This window comes from Diuraphis noxia, unplaced genomic scaffold, assembly GCF_037042655.1.
Source record: "Diuraphis noxia isolate RWA-SAM2 unplaced genomic scaffold, SU_Dnox_SAM2 contig0001, whole genome shotgun sequence".
Lineage (NCBI taxonomy): Eukaryota > Metazoa > Arthropoda > Insecta > Hemiptera > Aphididae > Diuraphis > Diuraphis noxia.
The window spans coordinates 16,855,520-16,875,797 of record NW_028301711.1 but is presented as its reverse complement, the minus strand read 5'-3'; the positions used below and the strand labels follow the sequence as shown (position 1 = coordinate 16,875,797).

The following is a 20,278-nucleotide window of genomic DNA, read 5'->3' as shown; positions in this document are numbered from 1 at the left end:
ATGATCGCTCAATGGCCATCCGAGCTGAAGAGTGACAGAAGTTAAAATTTTTTGTTTCACGGTCAAATGACCATTATCACGATACGGTACAAGAAGGTGTTCATGGTTTGTATATGCAGCATCACCAATTATATGGCCATCATTTGGAAATTTTGATGGATCATCTATATAATTATACACTTCAGAAAGCCGAAATACTCTTTGATCGTGTACAGATCCAACATTTCCAACGAAACAATGCATATAGCGACACTGGTGATCACAAACAGCCTTATGAAAGAAAACAAATCATCATACATAATATATAATCAATGATTTACAATAATAATAAAATATAAGATAAAATACTTGTAATTGAATAGAATGATGGCCTTTCTATTGACATAAGTTTCTGGATGTTTGTGTGGTGCACGGATATTTATATGAGTTCCATCAATTGCTCCTATGACACCAGGAAAAGAACTTGTAGATGAAAACCCATTTTTAACTACTGAAGTTCTATCTGTGTCTGGCCAAACAATAAAATGTGGAGCTAAATTTGCTAAAGAATGGGTGACTCTTCTTACAGCCTTCAATGCAGATGATCGGCTAACATCAAATGTTTCACAAATTGACCTATAAAATAATAAATAGCAAACCATAACTAATATTTGTTGTCTGTTACCTATGTATTAGTCTTTTGAATTTTATAATTATAAACACTAAACCTTGTTTGTATGTTTAGGGGCTGGAAATAAATATATAAAGAGTATCTACCTATAAGAATCTGGAGTGGCCATTTTCCATATCGCAATAAGAAACTGCTTTTTTGGTGGTATAGTCGGATAGCCAGGCTTATGCCTAGTTAATTTAGGAGCAATCATTTGAAGTATAAATTCAAATGTCGATGGAAGCATTCTAAAAATGATATAATATGCATTAATATAACACAGACAATTCCATAAATAAGTTAATACTTGCACAGTAATTTGAGTGTCACGTAAGCACAGTCCCTTAGAATTGTGTTGCACAGTCATACTTATGGGATTATTGTAACTTAAAGTTTCTCTTAAAATTAAATGGTGGATAGACCACCTTTAACGGTCCCGTAAACTATGATTTTATTTTATCATTTCAAAATAAAAATAATAATGTAATAGTGTAATTGTGTGTATAAAATATAATAATATACACAAAAAGTTTCATATTACCCACGAATAACCCCTAACCTAACCACAAGCTACACAAAATGTATATTTTGGATTTGTCAAAAACTCGAAATTTAAGATTTTCAAAACATCGATAAAGTTCTAATTGGTTTTCATAAAATATGCCTACCTATAGTATATAGTATACCTATAGTATACAAATAATGCAATGATATTATAATATTATTGAACTCAAATTTAATACCATCCATTACAGTGGCCCACTTGTAACATACAGTACAGCAGACCGACATCCACTTTGCAGATTTTGCATACTGACCATACATAAAGTGTGACTTGAACTGTCTATCGTCGAACACAGGTATAACAGTTTCGACATAGTTTTGCATACGAGGTACCTCTTTTCTATCAGTCACACACACTGCCAGCTCTAAAATTTGGCTATCATCGTCATTTTCCTCAGACGATGAGGAAAATATGATATCTCCTACTTGTTGTATAGCTAGTACTAGTAAATTGCGTTTATCCATTTTTAAATTAAGTCAGCACTTGGAAAAGTTTTAAACAAATCGTAAATTCAAAAACAAAAATTAATTAATTAAAACTGATAACCGGCGTAGTGATCTGATAACATCGCAACGCTCACGCAACCAATATTCGCGTTCGTCTAGAGGCCTACCTGTGAGCGCATAAGTCTAAACGAACGGTTCAAAGCGTTTACGATAAGCGTAAGCACTGAAAGTGAATAAGCGCCCATGTCGAACGCACCTACAATGATAATCCTAATATTGGATACCCATTATATAATAATTATATTATTATATAATATATTTTATATAATATATTATATACCCATTATATAATAAATACATTTTTAAATATTCTAATCTGTCTTCAAAATACCTATATTTAATTGTTATCAATAAAACTAAATATGATTTTTGAAACAATTGTTATTATGATAAGTATTATATTAATTATTAACATTTGAAATTTTAGTTTTAATTTTAATGTAGACAAATATATTTTTTCAGCTGCATTAAGTTACTATTTTATTTAAGATGTCTGTTGTTAAAAGAAAAACCTGGTGTGCAGAATCAATGAAAAAGGCAGTAGAGGCAGTACAAAAGAAAGAAATGGGCTACTTAAAAGCTTCAAAAACATCTAATGTAAGAAATAATATTAAAATTATGTGCTTAGGTATACTATTGATGCACATTAGCTTGTGTAAGGTTATAAAACCACCTAAATTTAATTTTATAGGTTCCCAGAACAATAATAGAAAAGTATGTTAAAAGCAATAATTTTGACGAAATTATAAGTAGCAGACTAGGCAGAAAGTCGGCATTACCTTTAAGAATTGAAAATGAACTTGTTAAATACTGTTTAGTAATGGAAGAAAAATATTTTGGATTAAGAGCAGCAGACATTAAAATCTTAGCATATCAGTTGGCTATTCAAAATAACATTAATCATCCATTTTCAAATAACACTTTTATGGCAGGTAAAAAATGGTTGAATAATTTTCTTAAACGTCATCCTGCACTTGCACTTCGCAAACCAGAAGCCACATCACTTGCTAGAATAAAAGGTTTTACAAAAGAAAATGTTGAATCATTTTATACAATATTGGGAAAAGAATTAGAAAAGGTAAATTTTAATCCTTGCAAAGTGTTTAATGTTGATGAAACAGGGATCACTATTGTTCAACATAAGCAAACAAAAATTATTGGTATGAAAGGGAAAAAACAGGTTTCCAAAATAACATCAGCTGAAAGAGGTTCACTTATGACTCTAGTGACATGTATGAGTGCATCTGGAATATATGTACCACCCCTTATAATTTTTCCTAGAAAATATATGAAAGCTGAACTTCTAAATGGAACACCTCCAGGTACAATATCAGCATGTCACCCATCAGGTTGGATCCAAATGGATATTTTTACACGATGGGTTGAACATTTTATTAGCCATGTTAAACCATCTACATCTGAGCCTGTAATTTTGATACTTGATGGACACTATTCACACACTCGAAACTTAGATGTAATTGAGTTGGGAAGGAAACATGGAATCATTATTATATGTTTTCCCCCCCCCCCATTCAACTCATAAACTCCAACCGTTGGATGTATCATTCATGGGCCCATTTAAACATTATTATTCATTAGAAATTGAAAATTGGTTAAAAAATAATGAATATAGGTCTGTAACTGCTTATCAAGTTGGAGAACTAATGGGAAGAGCTTACATGAAAGCTTCTACTATTGAAAACGCTGTTAATGGCTTTAGAAAAACTGGAATCATTCCATTTAACCCAAACACATTCCAAGACTATGAATTTGTGGCAGAAACCACTATAAACAACGAAGAAAACATTCCACAACAAGAATCTACATTAGTAGCCTCACCTATTTCACCCGTTTGTACTAATATAGAGATAAGTGAAATTATAGGTCCATTTGCCGCCCACACCGCCTAGCTTAACTATTTCTTTTTTTCAAGGGGAAAATTCTCCCTTGGAGCACTCTGATTTACCGCGTAACACAATACGGTGATTACACAAGATTGTCCACCTATTTGCGCCTTACACAAAAATATTTACCGTATCAACTATTTTTCCCCGTTTTTTAAAATTTTTTCAATCAAATATCGCTAATTTTTATAAAAATTACAGGGAGATTGTTTTTGTTTTTAATCATGTTGGTTACACTGTTCTAGTTTTTAAAAATTTATATATTTTAATTTCTACTATTTAGTTGCAAGTTAATAATTTTACATTTAGTTACTGCTGATCCGTCGTGTATTCGAGTTGTGTTTTTCAAGTTATTATTTCAATTAATTAAAGAAATGAATTTACCAAAACTTACAAGCGATTTTCAATCATTAGTTCATCGTATACGAAATAATTCAGTTCCAACCCATCCAGGATATACTTCAATTTATTCAAGATTAAGATCTTTTGAACATTTTCCTTTAAATTGTTTTCAAAATAAATATGCTCTAGCTGAATGTGGGTTAAAATATACAGGAGTAGAAGATATCGTCGAATGCGTTTGCTGTGGACTTATTCTTCATAATTGGAAACGAGAAGATGACGTTTGGATTGAACATTGCAGATATAATCCAAAGTGTATATATGTATTATTAATGAAGGGAAATCAGTTTGTTCAAAAAGTGTTAAGTAAATATTGTAACAATGAATATATTTGTAATTGTGAAACTAGGTCATACGACACCGTTTGCTAAATCATGTTCTTTCATTATATGTTGTAATAAATAAAAAAAAAATATTATAAACAACTTATATGTGTTAGTTTTTAATCTAATATCTCGTGGACGTATAGTTCAGTGGATTAGTGCGTTAGGTTAATTTAATAAGTTAATTTCATGTTTCATGTAAGTAAGTATAAATAATTCCCTCTACTCCCTTCACTACACACTAATCTACTGAACTGTACGTTCACATTTTTTTTACCATTTTTTTTTTACAACAGATTTAGTATATAATATGTTTACTGATGAAAAAAAACCTCAGTTCAAAGTATATGTTCCATCAGTTACATTATACTAGATTTTTTCATATTGATAGTCTGAAACATTACTATAAATATTATTCATCATGGTTCTACCTATAATCGTATCAAAATCAACCTTCGACATTCGTCCGTATAGTAAGAAGAGCGTTACAGTCGGTTTATTAATTAATAAACAAATTTCGATTATTGTGTTATTAGAATGTAAATTATCAAAGAAGATAATTACTTTAAACTTAGAACAATGGTTTACACTCATGTCTGAATCTAATTACATTTCAATTACTAATAATTTACACACCAGATGTAGACGAACAAAAATATCTGATAACTTTACATATTCAACTAATGTTAAGCAGAGTTCAATTACTTTACATATCAATGATGATTATATCACTTTATCACATATAGATTTATGTAGACTTAAACAGCTTCAACATTGTGTAGATCTCTACATTGCAGAAAAACAGAAACGTCTACCAAGTTACCAAGCTACATTTAACACAGCTTACGATCTAATAAAAAACGACGTCCGTGGTCTACCTATCAGTTGTCAGAGAAATGAATTCACAAACCAGTATATACAAAACTATGATTTTAGTTATTACACTCATCTGCAAAACGATGACACATCATTCCTATATGAAATATTACAATACCATTTTAATACAATGTCAGACTTAATACTTCAGGATTTAATAGTATAAAATAAACAAATATTTATATAATATATTGTATTGTTTATTCAATAAAAAACTCATTTTTTAAAAAAACATATAATAATTAGCCTATTATTTTACTTTTGATTGTACGACGTCCTGGGTCTTGTAGCATTGTGTCAAATATTGACTGCATGGTCTGATTCAAGCTTACATTCAATGTCTGGTCTTTTGACTTTTCGCTTGTATACAACTTAACACCAGCTTCACTAAACTTCCACCTATAATTATTATTTTTTAAATCATGAAATGAAGTGATAATAAAAATACCTATTGAAAAAGATTAACAATAGTTTAAAAAAAGTAAATTAATTATAAATTATTTACCTATCCTTAACCGGAACATTTTCAATATTTGAACATTTATAATGTGTTATCACCCAGTAATCTGTTGGCTTCTCCTCAAATGTAGTTTTTATCGTAATTAAACCGTCACCTTGTCGAAAAGTTAGCGAATTTAAAACTTCCTCATCATATTCTTCTGATCTTAAACGATCACCAACATTGTCTCTGTATGATGCATTCTATAAATGAAAAATATAATTTATATATATATATATATATTTTATTTATAATAAAAAATAATTTAACTAACCATTTTCATCTGCTTCTTATTTGTAGATTTTTTTTCATTCGTCTTCTCAACACCACGTTTTAAAATGGTTTTTGTTTTAGATGTTGATGGTTAGCATGTGTTACGACTGACCTCCAATTTGTTATTTGGTTTTTAAAAAAACTTTACTTACCTCTGATTCTGAAGAAATAATTGATGTTCTATAAGACATTTTTGAGCTGCGTTGTAGACTGTGTTGAGGACTGAATTGAAATCTTGAAGACTGATGAACGTTAATGGTTTTACATTGGCTTTTATACACAGATATTAGCCACTACCACAATAATTTATATATGTAAAATGCTAATGTTAATAGCGATGACTTGAAAAACCTTTCTACAAACTTGTTTTACATGAACACAAGTGGCATTATATGAATTATTAAAGAAACAGGATCTAAAATAATCACCCGCCTTGAAAATCAGATTTGATATAACAACGTTAATGACCTCAAAAGACTTTTCAACAAATATGTAATATAAGCAATAATAGTATAATATATGTATATAATATTAACATTTATTAGAATCAAAAAAATAATTAGTATGAACCGGATTTCAGATATAAAAACGTTAAAGGTTAATAGCAATGACCTGAAAAAACATTTCCAAAAAAAAAATGATTATATATGAACAAGACATTATATGAACTGGTTAAAATATCAAATATAATTTAAAATAAATTAGAATGTATATATTCAAATAGACTTCTCATATAATAATGTAATAAGAATTTGCATGAAAGACTACAAACATGTTCTTACATGGACAAAAGAGAATGGTATTAAGTAATATAATGTACAATCATCTCAGGATTATGAGAGGTACCTAATACTCAATGTTCAAAGAGAGGGTTAAACTCTAGTATAAAACACCGAATTTTTAAACATAAAGTCATCAGTTCACCAGCAGCTCTAACAGACCAAGAAGCTACAGAACAGCAACCATCCTCGACTCTCCAGCAAAACAGTTACATCAGAACAGACCATCAAAAACGTAAAAACATCTTCAACAACAATAGCAACCGTCAGCCAGACTCAGAAAACAGTCAACAGTCAGACTTAGAATACTTCAACACTAACTATGTAAGTACCTATTTTATTATTTTATTAAAACTTTTAATCTTTACTCCTATTTTTAAAAAAAAACTAGAAACAGAATAACAATGATTTAAACACATCATCATTATAATAATATAGTTTTATGATAATATTATTTATGTTTATATATTATATGATAAAATGTTAACATCATATTTATAAGATAGTAATTACATTTTATTACACATCAGCAATCTACTATTAACGAACATAACCTTAAAAATATATACCGTCTCTATCACCATAGAACAGTTAGCACTATCACCGCTTAATATTATCACCGAACGCAATATTTATTATTTTATAATATTTGATATCAATAATATAAAAAAATGTTATATTATCATAGTATAATATTCAATATTTACATAAAAATATTACAATTTGAGCTAAGTTTTTATAATTGAAATAAGTAGTATATTATTCTTATTCTAATAAGAATTCAATAAGACTGTCTGCTATTAGATATAAAAAATATGTCTATCTATAATGAATTGTATGTATTCATTTAACATTGAACACAGTTATAGTAATATATGATATGTGTTCCTATATTTTAATCTTCATGATTATGTTTTTATAAAGTTCATTTAATTTAGATAAAAATTAAATTATTTACAATACAGTTGGTTAATATATTTTATTACATTTTTTTTCTATATTAAATTGTAGGTATTCATTTAAAATTATTCAAAGGAAAAAAATAAATTTAATATACAACAAATACACAGGTATAAGTAATAGATGATGTGTGTACTGTAGTAAACCGTGTTTACTCTTTGTACCGGGCATTTCCGAGTATTGTATTATTACATTTGTACAATGTTCTTTTTATTCTGGCCTACGTGATCAGAAACACATATTTTATAAAACTATAATGTATAATGATAAATTGATTACAAATGTGTTTTTGTATCTATGTACACACTAGTATGACGTATATTAATTGTAAGCCTATCAGGTGGCTGATTGAGATCACGCCACGGAAAAGGTCACGGGTATATAAGGGGTATTAGTTTAGAACACAAATTAGAATTACTAGAATTATTCTACTAGCTTACTGCACGTAGTTCTCAGGTACCGAGCGTAAACTCTGCCTTCAAATTTCAAGTGCAATTTAAATTAACATTGTTACAATTTTTTTAAGTTACTTTATTTTTATTAAAACATACTGTTTTAACATATAATACAACATTGACTTCATTTACTTATTTCAACACCTTAGCGACTCTACCAAATATCAACAACGAGAAGTCGAAGCACGTCATTAAATAATTAAAGTGTACAAGTGCAGTACGGGAGTACTACATACGTAACTTTTTGGTGTCAGGTGTGGGGTTTCTTCGAGTGAAAATTTTGATTTATCAAAAAGTAACTTGGGAACTCACTGACGAACTTCGAAAAACACGTTCTTGATATACTACGAACGCTACTTTAGAAACCCAATTATTTATAATTGGTCTACGCGCCAGCAGTTTCGTAGCTAGATCGTCGAGCCACTTCGTGTATCAATTTTTGCAGTCAGGACAGACCAGACAACCAAACGGAAGTTTTTTTCAACGCATACAGCGACACAGGGGATTTTGTTTCAACCAGGACCAGACTAATCCACATTTTACTAACATGAACACTATGTAAGTTATTGTTAAAGTAATATCTAATTTTTATGTCTGACAGTCCACGTGAGAATTGGCAAATAGTCTCATATAACCCTGTTAATTTACGTATAACTATGGCCGCCACTACTTTAGGTCTTGAAACCGCTATTAGGCAGGCACCTTCTTTCTCAGGGGGCACAGATAGTCAACTTTCCATTTTTATAACAAAATGTGAATTTCTTTTCGCTAACGTAACCGATACGGTAAAACCACCATTATTACAGGCAATTTTAGCAAACATTGAGGGAAGTGCTCATGAATACATTAAGTATCACGAATTTAATACTTGGGATCAATTAAAAAATCACCTTAAAACAATATATCAAACTTCGCATTCTATTAACTACTTACAAAAACAATTGACATCAATGCGACAACGTACTGATGAAAATATACAAAATTTCTCAAATCGCATTCAACAAACTTATCACCAACTTACTAGCGCACTTACAGTAGGTAAGACAGCACCTGAATCGCGAATAATTGCCGAAACTATGCTCACTTCCGCACTCGTCGTTTTTATGGAAGGTATAAATCCTTCTATTCGTCTTATTTTGGAAGCGCGTAATATTACATCATATGAGGAAGCAGTAAGAATAGCGACGGAAAAAGAAAATGTGTGCGAGAAAAGCGATAATACTAAAAATTATAAACCATTTAATAAAAGTAATACTAATAAATCGCATATAAAATGTAATCGATGCAATAAAATGGGTCACTACGCTAATGAGTGTAGGTCAAGCGCACCGAGCTCATCGGGTTTCCGGAATCCTATAAGTAATCGTACGGAGATTAAAGTCGAGCGTACAGGGAACGTTAAATTCTGTAAATATTGTAAAAGGCCTAATCATGATATTTCCGAGTGTAGGAAACGAATTTTTAATGAAAATAAAAAGAAACAAGAACAGGTAGATAATCAAAATAAAACAGTGGGTGAATTGAAAAATATACGAATAATCACAACACAGATGAAAGAGGAACACATAATAATTAACGCTAACACTTTTTAAACGGGTAATTTAAAATTTTTAATCGACTCGGGAGCAGAGATGAATATAATTAAGTTATCAGCGTTAAAAGACCATGTAGTTGTAAACGGGTCAGATAAGAAACATATTAAAGGTATTAGTTCTACGATTATTAACACGCTAGGTTCAATTGTTATTCCTATTGAAATTAACGACGCAACTTTTATCACTAAGTTTGACATTGTAAAAGACGATTTTCCGATACCTGGCAGTGGCATAATAGGGCGTACCTTTTTAAAGGAAATAAAGCCGTTTTGGACATGAACCAAGAAATTTTATTATTACCTGAGCGTGAGTGGGAACAACCATTAATAATAACACCGCGTAGTAATTGTGTTATGTTAGTTAAAAACGTGGAAAACATTGAGTGTAAGGAAATTACTATAACAAAACAAGATTTAAATGACGATGTAATAATCGCTAATAGTGTGAGTCCAGTAAATAAAAATGCACTAATTAGTAACGTAATAAACATTTCGGAACAACCATATCTTATCGAGGAGTTGACCTCACGTAACATTGACTGGGAGCCGTATTACGAAAACATACGGTTAATCGAAACTAATATAAACGAAAATAAAATTAAACAATTATCGACATTGATTAACACGGAACATTTGAATGATGAAGAAAAAAATAATTTGTTTGAAATAATTAACGATTACTCTGACTTATTTCATATCGAAGGGGAACCGTTAAGCGCTACGGATGTAGTAACACATAAGATAAACACACCGCGTTGTGTAAAGCCTATTAACATACGACCTTACCGTTTACCGTGGGCATATCAACAGGAAATCGAAAAACAAGTAGTCGAAATGAAACAAGATAATATAATACGAAATTCTACTTCACCTTTTAATTTTCCATTAATAGTAGTTAAGAAAAAAGAGACAGATCAGGATGGGAAACATAAACTTAGAATTTGTGTTGATTTTCGGAAATTAAATGAGATGACTGAAAATGAGGCTTACAGTCTACCAAATCTACTCGAAATTCTAGAATCACTAGGGTCATCAAAATACTTTTCGACACTCGATTTGAAAGCTGGGTACCACCAAATAAAAATTGACGAAAGCGATATTCATAAAACCGCGTTTTCGACGAAATCGGGGCATTATGAGTATGTGCGCATGCCTTTCGGGCTGAGCTCAGCTCCAGCCACATTTACTAGGGCAATGAAAGCAGTTTTGATGGGTTTGGAAGAGATGTGTACTGCATATCTTGACGACATAGTGGTACATGGTTCTAGTCTTAGGGACCACCAGGAAAAGCTAATTCGGGTTTTCGATAGATTACGAGTACATAATTTAAAATTACAACCACAGAAATGTAACTTTCTAAGAAAAGAAGTAGTGTACTTAGGTCATGTTATTAACGAAACGGGGGTGTCCCCAGATCCAAAGAAAATACAATGTATAAAGGACTACCCACGACCTAAAACCGCGAAAGACATTAAATCGTTTTTAGGGCTATTAAATTACTATAGACGTTTCGTAGACAATTTTGCAAAAATCGCAAAACCATTGACGGCCTTACTAAAGAAAAATGTAAATTTTAATTGGACTGATAAATGTGAAAACGCATTTTGTGAACTTAAGAATATACTTATGAGCCCGCCTTTATTAATTTATCCAGACTGGGAAAAGGGGAATTTTAACTTAACCACAGACGCAAGTCAATTTGCAATCGAGGCTGTTCTCTCACAGGGCATCGTTCCTACAGACCAACCCATTGCATACGCCAGTCGTACATTAAACAAAGCTGAAATTAACTATAGTGTAATCCAAAAAGAGTTACTCGCAATAATATGGGCAGTAAAATATTTTAGACCATACCTTTACGGACAAAAATTTAACATTATCACAGATCACCGACCTCTTACTTTTTTATTTGGCATTAAAGATGTTTCATCGCAACTTATGCGGTGGCGATTACAATTATCGGAATACGACTATAACATAATATATAGAGCAGGTTCGGAGAATTCGAATGCCGACTGTTTATCACGAATACATGTAGTACAAAATAACGAGTTAATTAATTCCGAATATAGTGATTTTCTAATCGCGGAAACAAAGCCTATATTTAATTCCAAAGTCATCGAGGTTAACGGTAGTATTAAAGATGCTGATGAAAGCACTAATTTGTTCTTACCAATTTCAAACGATAAGATAATCACGCATCCAGCAATTAGATGGATTATAGAGACGTACAATCTTGACCTTCCAAAGTTTAATGAAAACGAAAATAGTATAGTGATTAATAATCTAACACGTACTATAATATTTTATAAACTAAAAGAAATGCATACTACTACGATAACGGAACAACAGATTTTTAATGCATTTAGTATAATGAAACAAATTTGTTTATCAAATAAAATTAACACTTGTTCTACGATCCGATTAGAGGGAGTAACGACCATGACTAGTTTTGAACGCACGCGATCTATGATCAGATTTATTTTTAAAGGGACTGATATAACTGTTAGCATTTATAAAGAACAAAGTTTTACGGATAGTGAGAAACAACAAATTATTTATGAATATCATAACTCTCCTTTGGGTGGACATTCCGGGGTTTCTCGAACAGTTAAACGATTAAAACATAACGGTAGAACAACAAATAAATAACTATGTATTTAGACATTTTTCATATATGAACTTACTTTTAACCAAATATATGATAGAAATAGACATTTTATCAACAATTATTGAAAATGCGAAATTAGGACAAATACATCCATATTTGATAGAACCAAATGAACTACTAGGGCAATTCCAAGACATTAGGGTCTCTCTACCTATAGGGACAGATTTTCCTTATGAACTATCAATTGAAACCGTTAACGACATACTAAAACTGTCAGATATTAAAATATATTACTCTAATAATAACATAGTATTTGTAATAACCATACCACTAATATACCAAAACAATTTTATTTTATATCACTTAATACCTAAACCTTATTGTCAAAATATTATAAATTGTATGTATATTGCACCTAGTCATAAGTTTTTAGCTATAAGTAAGAATAAGGAACACTATGTAGCATACGACGAATTTCACTATAATCAATGTAAACATGCTAGGGGTTTCCTTTTATGTCCAGAAATCCAATCTCTCCATCCTAGGAATCTCTGACCGATTTGCGAGGTTCAACTTTTACAAGATCCGAGAGAAGTACCAAATTCATGCGACATAAGACACGTAAGTTTGCAAGCAACCATTTTCCACAAATTAAGTTACAGGAACAAGTGGTTATATGCCACAGACAATGAAGTTATTATAATTAACTGTGAAAATGATTTAGAAGCCAGCACACATATTTTAGAAGGAGTAGGAATTATAACAATAAATGAAACATGCAAAGGATATGCAACACGAGACTTATTAATACCAAGCAGCAGTTCTGAAAATAATTTTACAGATTTTATTCCGACATCTGTTATCACTAGGCAAGAATACCAACACGTATCACTTGACCTCTATACCATGAAAGACGAAAATGTTATAAATAATCACATGAATGACCTTAATTTAATTTCAAAAACACACAAACAATTGCAAGAATATAACGAGAACAAACACAAATTTGTTCAGTTGAAAGAAAACCAAACCATACATAATTATGTATTATACATAATGATTTTTACTATTATAATATTAATTTTCGTATTTACATGGATCAAAATTAATAATCAACGTGAAGAAAGAACAAAACCCAATACAATGAAAACCGAGCACACTATAATAAGACTTCACCAAAGCATGGAAACTATCAACTTGGAGGAGACAACTACTTCAACTGCGACAGCTCCGCCTATCACAGAAGAACCTCAACTATCGCAACCATCCACTTCCTTCTATCCATCACTTAAACCTATTTACTAATTGGAACCTACGGCTCCAATTTTACAGGGGAGGCATGTAGTAAACCGTGTTTACTCTTTGTACCGGGCATTTCCGAGTATTGTATTATTACATTTGTACAATGTTCTTTTTATTCTGGCCTACGTGATCAGAAACACATATTTTATAAAACTATAATGTATAATGATAAATTGATTACAAATGTGTTTTTGTATCTATGTACGCACTAGTATGACGTATATTAATTGTAAGCCTATCAGGTGGCTGATTGAGATCACGCCACGGAAAAGGTCACGGGTATATAAGGGGTATTAGAACACAAATTAGAATTACTAGAATTATTCTACTAGCTTACTGCACGTAGTTCTCAGGTACCGAGCGTAAACTCTGCCTTCAAATTTCAAGTGCAATTTAAATTAACATTGTTACTATTTTTTTAAGTTACTTTATTTTTATTAAAACATACTGTTTTAACATATAATACAACATTGACTTCATTTACTTATTTCAACACCTTAGCGACTCTACCAAATATCAACAACGAGAAGTCGAAGCACGTCATTAAATAATTAAAGTGTACAAGTGCAGTACGGGAGTACTACAGTACCTATATTTTTAAACTTCATGAATATCATAGTATAATATTCAATATTTACATAAAAATATCTCAATTTGAGCTAAGTTTTTATAATTGAAATAGGTAGTATAATATTCTAATTCTAATAAGTATTCAATAAGACTGTCTGCTATTATATATAAAAAATATAGTTATCTATAACAAATTGTATGTATTCATTTAACATTAGACAGGAGAAAAATAAATTTAGTACACAACAAATACGCAGTTATATATAATATGTGTTCCTACATTTTTAAACTTAATTTTTTATTTTTATAAAGTTAATTTAATTCAGATAAAAATTATATTATATACAATACAGTTGTTTAACATATTTTATAATTAGATTTTTCCGTCTATGTTTCTATGATTTAACATACTGTGTATTAACATTAATGAATTTGAAATAATATTACAGACAATGGATTCAAAAAACAAAGATGAACTTATGAATAAATATCAATATAATTTACAAACCATGGAATCATTAAGATTAGGGAATATTGAAGATAATAAAAATAATATATTAGAAACGAAAGAAATTAATAAAAAAATTAAAGAAATAAAACATAACATTTATTTAATCAGGATATGTTCATCATCAAATGAATTTGAAATCAATAAATTAAGAGATAAATTGTTATCTTTAAAAGAAAAAAAAAGAGAAATATTTAATAAATATGGTAATAAATATATTGATTATGTTAGAAAAATGGAAATCTGTTATGGAGAAAGATATAGTATGGATATGATGATACGTTGTCAAACATTTCATGACATTTACTTTTCTAAGAAATTATGATTTTAATTTAATGTTTATAGCTATGTTTTTTTGCTTGTAAAAATAAAAACTATTAGAAACGAAAGAAATTAATAAAAAAATTAAAGAAATAAAACATAACATTTATTTAATCAGGATATGTTCATCATCAAATGAATTTGAAATCAATAAATTAAGAGATAAATTGTTTTCTTTAAAAGAAAAAAGAGAAATATTTAATAAATATGATAATAAATATATTGATTATGTTAGAAAAATGGAAATCTGTTATGGAGAAAGATATAGTATGGATATGATGATACGTTGTCAAACATTTCATGACATTTACTTTTCTAAGAAATTATGATTTTAATTTAATGTTTATAGCTATGTTTTTTTGCTTGTAAAAATAAAAACAATTATTATTTAATGATGATGTGTGTTACTATTTTAATATTTTATTACTAGCAGATAATTTGCAAATATCTATATAATTTGCAAATATCTATATAATTTGCAGAAACATGACATCATACATCAAAAAAGAAATTAATGGAGTGTTGAAACAACAGGCGGAAAATGAGAAATATGGTGAAAGAGAAGAAAAAAAATTTAAAAAAATGATTAACGATATTAATATTAAAATCAAAAAAACAAACCTGAAGTCGACTAGGGAAAATTTATTAAAAAAAAAAAAGAAATTAAAGGTGATTACGATGAATCTAATCATATAGGTTATCGATGCCAACAAAGTTGTATATTGCATTTATCATACCTATATGATTTATTAAATAATAATTAAGTTTTTAATTTCTTTTTTTTTAAACTAGTTGCTTAGGTTTGCTGAATATTGTATGATTTATACTATAAAAAATAATAAAGTGATTACAATATTATTATTGTTTATTATATTTTTTTTTTCATTTAATTTATTTTCAGCTTAATTATGAAAAGAAAAATGGTGACAAAACGTCAGCGAATGACATATGCTGATGAAGGAATATTTGAAATTGAAAGATTTAAAAAATGTTCAAAAACTTTTATAGTTAAGAATAATTTAAAATTTTTAGACTACACACTTTTTTTTAACTATACTTTAGACAAAATAATTCCAAAGTTAAAGGAATCATGTCTACAAACATCTATAAAATTTAATTTATATGTAGATAGTGTATATGAACGAATTATCACACAAGAAGTACAGGATATAGCATTTAAAACCTCTAATACACTTGCATGTAATTCCTCTGATTTTAATAAATTACTGAATGGGATGTTCAATAAATTATTAAGTGAAGAAGATGATTTTTTAGCAAAAGCTTCTGGCTGGTCACTTAAAACAATAGATGCATTACAATTGAGAATTAATATAGTAAATCCTCTCAGAGGAGGAACGTATCTAGATCTTCCTGAATATATCAAAGATAAAAGAGCAGTCATAAATGTAAAAAATAATGATGTTAAATGTTTTAAATATTCAATACTATCAAAGTTTGACAATCGTTCAAATAAAACTTATTTTAATAAGAAATATTTTGAAATGTTAGAAAAAAAAAGTGGCTTAGATTTTAAATGTATAGATTTTCCTACACCAATCAGTCAGATAAAAAAATTTGAACGTATAAATAATGTATCAATTAATATTTAAATGATAAAAAATATATTTTCCCTCTATATATTTGTAATACTGAAAGAAAAAAACATTTTGATCTACTTTTGTTTAATAATAATAACACATCACACTATTGTTATATAAAAAATTTTTCAAGATTTATTAGAAGTCAGAAAACTAAAAACTGTTCCAGATTAATTATCTGTAAAAGATGTTTTACTACTTTTAGTGAAAAGCCATGTAAAAGCAAACTTTGGGGTAAGAAAGGGTTGAGTGAACACCAGCATAATTGTAGAAAGAACCAATTAGGGAGACCAATAATGTTTGAAAAGGGGGATGATGATTTTATTTATTTTAAAAACTATAAAAATACACAGAGAATACCAATTGTTATTTATGCAGATTTTGAATGTATTTTAACTCCTAAAAATAAGTCTAGTGAATTTAATAGTTACGAAAAATCTAAAACTTATGCTACACATTTACATGAAATTATGAGCTATGGGTTTTATGTCAAAGTTAACTATGATGTTATATCAAAAGAACTAGTAAAACAGTTCAAAATTCCGAGAAAGGTGGTAATTTATAGAGGTGAAAATGCTGCAAAAAAATTTATGGAAAATATGATTGTTATTGGAAATAATATTAATAAAATTTATCAAACAAATAAACCGATGAATAAATTAACTAAAGAAGAAGAAAGTAATTTTAAAAATACTAAGTTTTGTGGAAAATGTTCGAGACATTTTAAAAATAATAATTTAATTAAAGTTCGAGATCACTGTCATTTTACTGGTAAATATAGACAATGTCTTTGTCTTCAATGTAATTTTGAAATAATTAACCCCTCATTCGTACCAATTTTCTTCCATAATTTATCGTACGATAGTCATTTCATAATTCGGGAACTTGGTTGTAATGATAAAGATATTCACGTTATTCCTAATTCGTCAGAAAAATATATATCCTTTAGTAAAGAAATCGCACATAGATTTAGTATTAAATTTGTCGATACATTCCGTTTCATGAGCGAATCATTAAGTAAACTTGCATTAAATTTATCTGAAGATAAGTTGAGGTTTAGAGAAACTCTTAAAAATCTTTAAACCGTGTAACTACGCTACGTCTAGGAAATATTTTTCTCGCTGGTCGATGTAGCTCATTAGCTATATTCTCTAAGGTTGTCATTATACTATAATATTCCTCTCACGTAATTCTTCTAAAATAGATATGATTTCATTACTAACGCCAGTATTACCAACTCTTTGTGATGATGTTAAAAGATTTAATCTAGTTACTAATTCATTTGGATCATCATAATAAACTAACTGTGTAGTGTGTTTGAGGTATTACATCTTTATATAAACCAGAACCTTTCTTAGCATGTGGTGATGCAGTAAAATTAAACATCTTTTCAACTGGAGGATCTACAGACATAGAACTGTTTGCTGTAGGGTTAAAATCAAATGGTTCATTTGTTATGGTTGTATTATTATGAACGTTACTACGTTTAGCACTCGAACTAGATAAATGTTCGTTTAATTGTTTAAAGCTTATCCGAGGAGCTCTAGAGTTATTAATTTTAACTATTTCTTCGTTTAACTGTTTTTCTTCATTTTTCATTCTTTCGTAGAGAGGTTTTACAACGGTCGCCCATTTATGAAACTTTGAGGTTTTTGGTTTCCCATCCGCTTTTAAATGAACTCGAGAAGTTTTCAAAATATCGTAATAAGATTCCATATCTTGTATAGTTGTATTTTTTGGTTCTTTCTCACATAATAAAGACTGTAGTCCTAATGTCCATGGATAGTATTTATTAAGCAGCTGTAAGTTACCATGGCTAAAAGTTACAGAGTAATCTCCTATTTTGTAAGAATCACTAGTTCTATCATAATGTAAACCATAAGATTTATCATAACGTTGTGATTTAGGACGTTCAAAAAAATTTACAAATGTCGAATTTAATTCATCATCTTCATTTTCTCCACTAGTGTATGAGGTTTCTACATTTTTATAATCAGCTAGTTGTAAGTTACACGATGTATTTTTTTCTATTTTTGTACTGAGTGGTTCAGTTATTGGTTTAAATGCTTCACGGAAATAGTTATCTGAATCTATAATACCACGTTTCATTTCCATTATTTTTCGTTTAATATTTTTTTTTGATATTATTAAATTTTTCAGCAAAACTTTTTCTTTGTTCATAGTAAATAATAAACTCAATATTACTGTATCGTATGACCACTGGCAAGACTATGTAGATAATAACAATGTTACATTATATATATATATTATATATATATAATTATTTTATTTTAATAAACGTATGAAAACCACATCTATATCTTCCTTCATTCATTTCTCGAGTTTTATCAATAACCATAAACCCATAATCACTTTGATTCCAACATAAATGAGAAATTTTCCGAAATTCTGAGAAATCCATATCTGTCGACGAATGATCATTGAATATATGACGTAAATTCATGTCATCTTGTTTCAGAATTATTAAAAAGTTTGAGTTATCTCTTACCAACTGTTTTGGTATTTTAGAATATGTTTGTGCTAAATAAAATACGGAGCTAGCACCTGAATGTCTACAGATGCTAAAGTATTCTCTAATAACAGACTGTGAGTCACATATTACATCATCAAAAATTATAATAGAATTTTTCTTAGTTAAGTTAGGTTTTATAACTTTATCTGCGTTTGTAAATATGAACAAATTAGCACCTTGTATATCATCCATTATTTTTTTTAACTAAACATATTTTTCTTGATTAGAGGTTTTAGAGTATAAATAAATATTTTCAAATCTTAACCCGTTTTCATGTGTGATTAGATTGTACATTATATTTGTTTTACCCGATCCACTAGGACCAACTAATATAGCACGTATAGTATCAGGTAATAACGAACCATGTCTTGATGGTTTTTTCGATATTTGTACATCTACGTTTATTATTTCTAATTTATCTTTCTGTTCAATTAAATCCATTTTCTTATAAATACTCAAAGATTTTTATTTTATATTCAGTTATTGATGATGCGTTCAACTCGAAAGTGTAAATCGAAAAAGACTGGTAAAGGTATTGTAAACTCTCTTATAAATAGTCTTCCGTTTGAATCTCATGTTCCAGGTTATCAGTTTTGTGGGCCAGGTACAAAATTAAAAAAAAGATTAAATCGTGGTGACATAGGAATAAATCCATTGGATACTGCTTGTCGTGATCACGATATTGCGTATGCATCTAGTAAAAATTTAAACGATAGACATAAAGCTGATGAAGTGTTAGAAAATCGTGCTTGGGAAAGATTTAAAGCTATAGATACTCCTAAAAAGGAGAAAATTGTTGCGTATGCAGTAACAAACGCGATGAAAGCTAAAAGAAAAATAGGAATGGGTTATAAAAAGAAACGTGCTACAAAAATAAAAAATCTTATGATAGCAGTAAAGAAAAAAAGAATGTCTAAGAAAAAAAATGGTAGCAAAAGACTGATTTTACCACCGAGACAAACAGGAGGTGTAATTCCCTTAATACCTATATTTGCGGGATTGTCAGCACTTGGTAGCTTAATGTCTGGAGGTGCTAGTGTGTATAATGCA

General features: G+C 29.3%; 4 protein-coding genes and 1 pseudogene across 4 annotated transcripts; 2 read left to right on the top strand and 3 right to left on the bottom strand.

The window, feature by feature from the left end:
- Positions 1–2,209: 2,209 nt before the first annotated feature.
- On the top strand, positions 2,210–3,630 carry LOC107171780 (uncharacterized). The gene is made up of 3 exons (XM_015522036.2): positions 2,210–2,317; positions 2,412–3,202; positions 3,354–3,630. Exons 1-3 carry the CDS (start codon positions 2,210–2,212, stop codon positions 3,628–3,630), a joined length of 1,176 nt encoding a protein of 391 aa, XP_015377522.2.
- Positions 3,631–5,403: 1,773 nt separating this feature from the next.
- On the bottom strand, positions 5,404–6,845 carry LOC149059985 (uncharacterized). Its single transcript, XM_089217204.1, has 3 exons — positions 5,999–6,845; positions 5,731–5,927; positions 5,404–5,624 (listed from the first exon to the last, which is right to left on the bottom strand). The coding sequence occupies exons 1-3, from the start codon at positions 6,005–6,007 to the stop codon at positions 5,468–5,470; spliced, it is 363 nt and encodes a 120-aa protein (XP_089073330.1). The 5' UTR covers positions 6,008–6,845; the 3' UTR covers positions 5,404–5,467.
- LOC149059984 (uncharacterized) lies at positions 6,844–15,553 on the top strand. Its single transcript, XM_089217206.1, has 2 exons — positions 6,844–7,100; positions 14,718–15,553. The coding sequence occupies exon 2, from the start codon at positions 14,721–14,723 to the stop codon at positions 15,099–15,101; it is 381 nt and encodes a 126-aa protein (XP_089073332.1). The 5' UTR covers positions 6,844–7,100; positions 14,718–14,720; the 3' UTR covers positions 15,102–15,553.
- A 2,243-nt stretch (positions 15,554–17,796) lies between these two features.
- LOC149059983 (uncharacterized) lies at positions 17,797–18,847 on the bottom strand (annotated as a pseudogene).
- Positions 18,848–19,026: 179 nt separating this feature from the next.
- Positions 19,027–19,669, bottom strand: LOC149059982 (uncharacterized). The gene is made up of 3 exons (XM_089216054.1): positions 19,537–19,669; positions 19,205–19,380; positions 19,027–19,119 (listed from the first exon to the last, which is right to left on the bottom strand). The coding sequence occupies exons 1-3, from the start codon at positions 19,667–19,669 to the stop codon at positions 19,027–19,029; spliced, it is 402 nt and encodes a 133-aa protein (XP_089072180.1).
- Between the last annotated feature and the right edge of the window lie 609 nt (positions 19,670–20,278).